The sequence below is a fragment of the Mus pahari genome, chromosome 5 (assembly GCF_900095145.1).
Source record: "Mus pahari chromosome 5, PAHARI_EIJ_v1.1, whole genome shotgun sequence".
In the NCBI taxonomy this organism is placed as follows: Eukaryota; Metazoa; Chordata; class Mammalia; order Rodentia; family Muridae; genus Mus; species Mus pahari.
Genome location: NC_034594.1, coordinates 98,180,997 through 98,187,795, shown reverse-complemented (window position 1 = coordinate 98,187,795; position 6,799 = coordinate 98,180,997). Strand labels below are relative to the sequence as shown.

Here is a 6,799-nt window from a genome sequence, read left to right as displayed (position 1 = left end):
AGAGAGAGAAAGAGGGAGAGAAAGAGAGAGAGAGGGAAAGAGAGAGAGAGGGAAAGAAAGGAAAAGAGGGAGAAAGAGAAAAGAAGGAAGAAAGAAAAAAGAAAGAAAGAAGGAAAGAAAGAAAGACAGAAAGAAGGGAGGGAGGGAGAGAAGGAAAGAAAAGAAAGAAAGATAAAAGAAAGAAAGAAGAAAGAAAGAAAAGAAAGGGAAAGAATACAAATGAATGGTTAAAAATACATGAAAGATTCACAGAAAAAAAATTTAATTTGCATGACATATAATCTAGGCAATGTGAGATAGAGGCTGATGGGGCAGATGGATGTATGAAAGGTGAAATAGATTTTGAACATCTGAGTCAAGTAGGAAGTTGATATAGGGAGAAGAGAAAGAAAAAGAGCTAGTCACACTTACAGAACAGGCAAGTTAAATAACCCTGTGCCTAGTGGCAAAGTAGAGAAGGAAATTCAGGGACAATGGGACATTCAGTCTCAAAACAAAAGCAAAAAGTCAACAGCAACAAATCATAGATGACAACTCAGGAACTAGAGCCTCAGGTTCCAAAGGACTATATACTCAAGCATGAGCGCACTTGTGTGCGCACACACACACACACACACAGAGGGAGACAGAGACAGGCAGAGACAGAGAGAGACAGAGATAGATCGATAGAGACAGAAAGACAGAAAGACAGAGAGACAGAGAGACAGAGACAGAGACAGAGATATGCACACGTTGGGGTTAGGTAGAATAAGAAGACGTGTTTTCTAGCTAAAATGTTGCAAAAAAAGCAATAAACATTTTAACTGGCATATTTCATATGTCTTGTGTTTTCCCTAATAGCCAATCTTTAGTGTGCATTAAGATCAATTCTTTACAGAAAACTGTGATTGATTACTCTATTCTTTTTTTATTTCAGATTTTTCATTACTCATTTACCGCTTCATATTTGATTTACAACATACACACTGGGTAAGTTCTTTGGTTTTCTACATTTTATGAGCCATTGTCATGCTGAGTTGTCACAGATATCAGTTTGTTCACATGAAAATATTTACATCTTTTCAAGGGAAGTGTGGGAGTTGAATCCCCCAGAAGTCGAGGACTCAGTATTGCAGTATGCGGCCTGGGGTGTGCAAGGACAGCAGCTGGTAAGCTTGCTCAACCCCAGACCCTGTCCAGTGAGGCCAAATGTCAAATCTTTACAGAGCTCATTCCCTTCTGCAATTTATCCTGCAATCCTTGATGTGTTCCTCTGCATTATTTACCTTGCAAGGTTCCCCAAGAATAGATGAAATAAAGATTGGGAGGTAGCCCAGTAGGTAAAGCGCTTGCCAAGGACCCTAAGGACCACAGATTTAACTGTAGTACCAATTAAAAAGCTCGTCATGATGGGTTGTAGATACTTGCAACTCCAGCACAGGAGGAGCAGAGACTGGCGGGTTCTTGGAATTTCCTGGCCAGTGGATAGGGCTCACTTAGTTCCTTTTCTCTTAAAATATACTTTCTTAAACAATGGTAACTGGAAATGATATTCATTTTTGACCTCTGGCTTACCGTACATACATGCATGTACATTCCCTGCTACATGGTATGTGTATGAACACACACACACACATACACACACACAAACACACAAGAATATAATCAAATGATGTTTAAAATTATTTGCTATTTGTCCAATTTGAAAAGTGTCTAGCAGGCACTCTATGGTCAAAGTTGTAATTAATAATAAAAACAGAAAAAGTTAGGTTAGGATATTGTCTTATATCCACACAACTCCCCCTACCTGCCATTGTCAACTATTTTGCAAAATTTATTTTCAACTTCTATACTTCTAAAGTAGTGGAAACATAAATATTTTACAATTATTCATATATTTATATATGTATTTTGCCATTGTTTTTCATTTGATTGTTTGTTTTTTGTTTGTTTGGTTGGTTGGTTAGTTTTGAGATTGGGGCTCATGTAGCCAAATCTGGTCTTCAACTACCTATGTACACAAGGATGGCCGTGATCATCTGTTCCTTTACCTACTACATGCCAGAATCACAGGCATGTACTCCCACATGCCTGTGCCATGATCTCTTTGTAAAGTCAGAAGACAACTTGTGAAACTCAGCTCCTTTCATTATGTGAGTTTCAAGAACCTTCCTCAGGTCCTCAGGCTTGGGAGCAAGCTCCTTCAGCCTCTAACCGTCTCTAGGTATAAATGATACCAAGTGTTTTACTTTTGTTTTTTATTGCAAGCAGAGAAGACTGTAGGGTTCTCTAAATTCTAGCTATTCCTTACTGAATATATTTTTATGAGATTAATTTCTATTTCTATTGAGATATCTTTTTTTATACTCATTCTTTTAATTCATGGTAGTTCAGAATTGGTGTTAACATTCAATTGTATTGTTTAGAAGCAGGTCCATACTTTGAATGTGACAGGATTTGCATGCTTTATGTAATTAATACAAATTTTAGTGAATGTGATGTGTGGAGAATTGAGGAGATTCCCCCATGCTGGATGCTTTTCTCTACTAAGACTGTTAGAGAAATATCCATAATTCTGCCCTTATTCAAGTTCCCTTACTAATAATGCTGGGTGTCTGACATCTTTTTTAGGATACTGTCAGTTTTACATGATAGAATTGGACTACATTTTCAAGAGTAAGGGGATTTAAAAATGACAATTATATCTAAAATATGAAATTGATTTTGTAATGATTTAATCTACATGTATTTATCTTATTTACAGACCTAAGTATAACCTTTGAAATGTCTTTTAATTGTGTTTAGAAACATCTCTATGTTTTAAAAATTAAAATTGATAGTTCAACATTAGACAGATGGGCTTGAAGTATGTTTCTTATTTTCTGTGCTCTTCAATGTCTTCATTGATTAAATAAAAACATCTGTACCATCATATCATGATACAAATTTTGCATAATATTTCATTTGCCATAGGCTACTCAACATTGTTGTTTTTAGAAATAATTCATTATAAATTTAATATATTTATAAATGTAAGTAATCATTCCTAATGCTGCAAGCTTTAAAAGGGAGGCACTAATGATTTAGCAAACAGGCTACAGAAAAGTGAATGGTTACTTGATTTTCATTGGAAATACATCATCAAATCTTGAAGTAAAATGTCATTGAGATGGGGGTCTATGTCAATGTCAGATCAGGTGACCTTGTCCAGGACATTATCCATGGTAATATTTTATGTTCACCATTGCTAAAATGAATTCATTTAATTTTGTTTTTAATCATTCTTCATTGATAATACTATGTCATTGTAAATATCTTTACATTAAAGATATGATTTAAAAGTTTTCTATTTGTAAGCCTGAGGAAAATGAAGAAGGAGCAATAAGACTAGCTGGAAGAAAAATATGAGAGCCACATCATTTTTAAAGTCACAGTGTGACACTCAGCAATATTTGAGTATCTGTGTAGAACAGTGCCATGATACATAATCAATATTACTGACAGAATTTTATAGTGATTTGGTGGAAGTATTTATTCCCTAAAATGGAAACTGAGAGATAAGTGTAATGTTTGACGTACCTGCTTAAAATGGAGAAGACCTCTTTAATTTTCTACATATTTAGGGAGTTTTATGAACTTATGTGAGATGTAGATTGAGCAAATAAAGATTTACCTTAAACCATTGAAAAATGCATATGTGAACATGATAGTCCCTAAGCTGTATTTAACAAATAAATCATGGAGAGTACTCTGCATTCACTCTCTTTTCTGCATTAAATAAAGGACTAGCTTAATAAATAATTATGAAGCAAATAAGCCAGTGATTTAAAATAGAAGGGAATTCAGCTGTCTGGACACCAGTGTCTTCTCGGGATATTAATATTTACCCTGAAGATACCTAAAGAGATGTAGAAAGAATACCTGTAACCCTCAGGTATAGGTATTTGAGCACGGCCACAGGAACCAGAAACAGGTAGTGGGGAACGGATTGTGGGAGCAGAAGGTGGCTAGCCACCTAAATTTCAGTGCTTCCTGTTGGCAGTGCTAAAAATTGTGCTGGGCCACTTGTTGCACCCAAAGTCAGAGCTAATGAAATTCTAAAATCTAGAAGCAAGGTAATGTCATGTTTCTTAAGAATCCTTAAGAACTCTTTAAAATATTACTTGATTTAAGTGAGTTTCATTTTCTAAATCTATGTATATCTCCACTAAATATACTTTAGTATTGTCAGTGAAGCACTATCAATTGTTTAGTTCATAATTCTTAACAGTCAATTATTCTACACATCTTCAAGACAGCTATTAAAAACACACTACTGTCATTTCCTGGGATGTGGTGCTCAGATATTCAGGAAAAATACCCATGCACATAAAATAAACATTAAAAATTTCAAAAATAAATAAAGATTATAAATTCTCTCATTAAAGTCTCTTGTGAATGAACCTTGGGTCTACTGACCAGCAGGTAGCAAACTACCCCCAGAGCTTGTATCTCTAGCTGCATATGTAGCAGAAGATGGCCTAGTCGGCCATCATTGAGAGGAGAGGCCCTTGGTCTTATAAAGATTATATGCCCCAGTATGGTGGAATGCCAGGGTCAGGAAGCTGGAGTGGGTGGGTTGGGGAGCAGGGCAGGGGGTGTAGGGGTCTTTTTGGATAGCATTTGAAATGTAAAAGAAGAAAATATCTAATAAAAAGGATACAATGTATTCTCAATATGGATTTGCTTTTAAAAGATGCACTTTATATTATAATATTTGGTTATGTGTGTAGGTGCCTGCTGAGTCCAGAGGATGCTGCATTTACAGGCAGTCCTGAGTCTCCCAACTCAGCTGCTAAGAACTGAATTCAGAGTGTCTGGAAAGGCAGTGCTCACTCTTAACCTCTGTGCTGTCTCTCTAGCCCTTACACTTTTATTTTCTACCTGTCTTCTTTCCTCACCACCAAAGTAGAGCTAGTTGTATGGTCCTCCCAATGATTTCTGTAACTTAATACATTCATACAGTTATAACAGACTCCAAATAATACCTGCAATAAGTAATTTAGTTGTTAAATGTTGTTACTTTAAAACTATCAAAGGATTATTTTACATTATTTAAATTATGTGAGGTTTTAGTGCCAGTAGCTTTGTGGGAAGTAAACCTCAGTTCTTAGAAAAATGCTTTTGTCAAACACCAAAGTCTTTTATAAAACTTTTGAAAAGATGTCAGTATTTTCCAAGGTTACCCTGTTGTTCATGTAAACATGGATTCAAATAACGTAAAAGGCATGTACACACAGATGCCTAATGATGCATTTTGTATGAAAGGCTTTGTCAATATTTGAGACTATCAGCAAACTCAGCAATATAATTTCATGACAGATGAGTCAGTGGTGTAATACTTTAATTGGTTATAGATTCAATAAATTAAAAAGTTCTGGGTTGTACACTTACTTGTGAATAATTAATTTCTGATCATTGGTTGTGCAGAAGAGAGGGAGTTATCTGATGTGTGTGATAAAGAGGGTTTACACTGGAGCTTCATTGATTGCCCAGGGTTTTCAGTTGCATTGTAGTGAGAGAAGAAATTTGGAATGTGGCAAAGGAATATGAAAATACCTTGGAAGCAGCAAAAACATTCAATTTCTGGGGAGTATGGTGAACACATACAGCACTTTATCTTCAGTAAGTGTTTTATTAGAAGAAATTGCAAGGGAGAAGATTCTGGAAAGAGATGGCATAAGAAGCAACATCATTCTGCCTTCCCACTTAAACAGCCATTACACGAGTATACATGCAATTATTCAGATCTCCAAAGTATAAAAGTTTTAACATCCATTAGCATGCTTAGGTATAAAACTGTTGTTAATTTCAATTGATTTCTGCTTTTAGCTGGTCCTAAGACTTCTTCCTTTTGAGTGGCAGGCAGGAGTATGTGTGATTTTGGAGCATGCCAGGAGCATGTGAGAGCCATGGTGAGCAATAACACCTGAAATCCACCTAATATAATGTTATTCTTAGTGCACTAAACATTAAATGGATTTCAGGTGCTATTCCTCACAATGGATCTCATATTCTTAATGCTAAAGGCCACATATACCAGGATAGGTGGCCATCATTTCAAGCTCTTCACCATCACAAGTCCTCTGCACTGCCAAGTTAAACTTCTAGAAGATTAAAGAACACTCAACTTTTCAATATTGGGCTATTAGGTTTTGAGAAGTGTCACCTATACAGGCTAGTTGTAGAAGACAGGGATTTTAAGAGGCACAGAACACTAATCCAAAAGATTTGTGTCATTGCCTTAAGTGGTGGATTGAGTGATAATGGCCCCCAAAGTCTTACAAGTCTGATACTTGAGCCTAGTTAGTGGACCTGTTTGAGAACAGTAGGAGGTATGGTCTTTTGGAGGAAGGATGTTACTTCGGGTGGGCCTTGAGTTTTCGAAAGCCAATGTGTTGTGGTTTGAATAATGGCACTTGATAGGATCATATATCTAAATACATAGTCATCAAAGAGTGGAACTACTTGAGAAGGAATCAAACTTATCACTGGACAACTATTATTAATACTAAGTTGTGACCTGTTTTCATTCTTCAGACTCAGCGGTTTTGTACCTCAGTTCAAGTGTTCTTTTTCATCTTTCTCTACCTTAGTCAAATCCACTAAAAACTAATAGTTTATGGCTCTATTTTAAGTTTCTTGAGGGTCAATAATTTTCTCTATTGTATCCATTCCTTTTCTGCTGTTATAATAAAAACAACTTAAAGAAGAAAGTGTTTGTACTGGCTAGTTTTGTGTCAACTTGACACAGCTGGAGTTATCACAGAGAAAGGAGCTT

At 35.9% G+C, this 6,799-nt stretch overlaps 1 protein-coding gene across 4 annotated transcripts in view; it reads left to right on the top strand.

The window, feature by feature from the left end:
• Dpp10 (dipeptidyl peptidase like 10) overlaps positions 1-6,799 on the top strand; it is a 1,452,235-nt gene that overhangs the window by 1,305,477 nt on the left and 139,959 nt on the right. For all 4 annotated transcript variants that reach the window (XM_021198715.2, XM_021198714.2, XM_029538361.1 and 1 more), the window contains exons 6-7: positions 917-969; positions 1,067-1,148. In XM_021198715.2, coding sequence (XP_021054374.1) covers positions 917-969; positions 1,067-1,148 — 135 coding nt within the window. The remainder of the gene's footprint in view (positions 1-916; positions 970-1,066; positions 1,149-6,799) is intronic.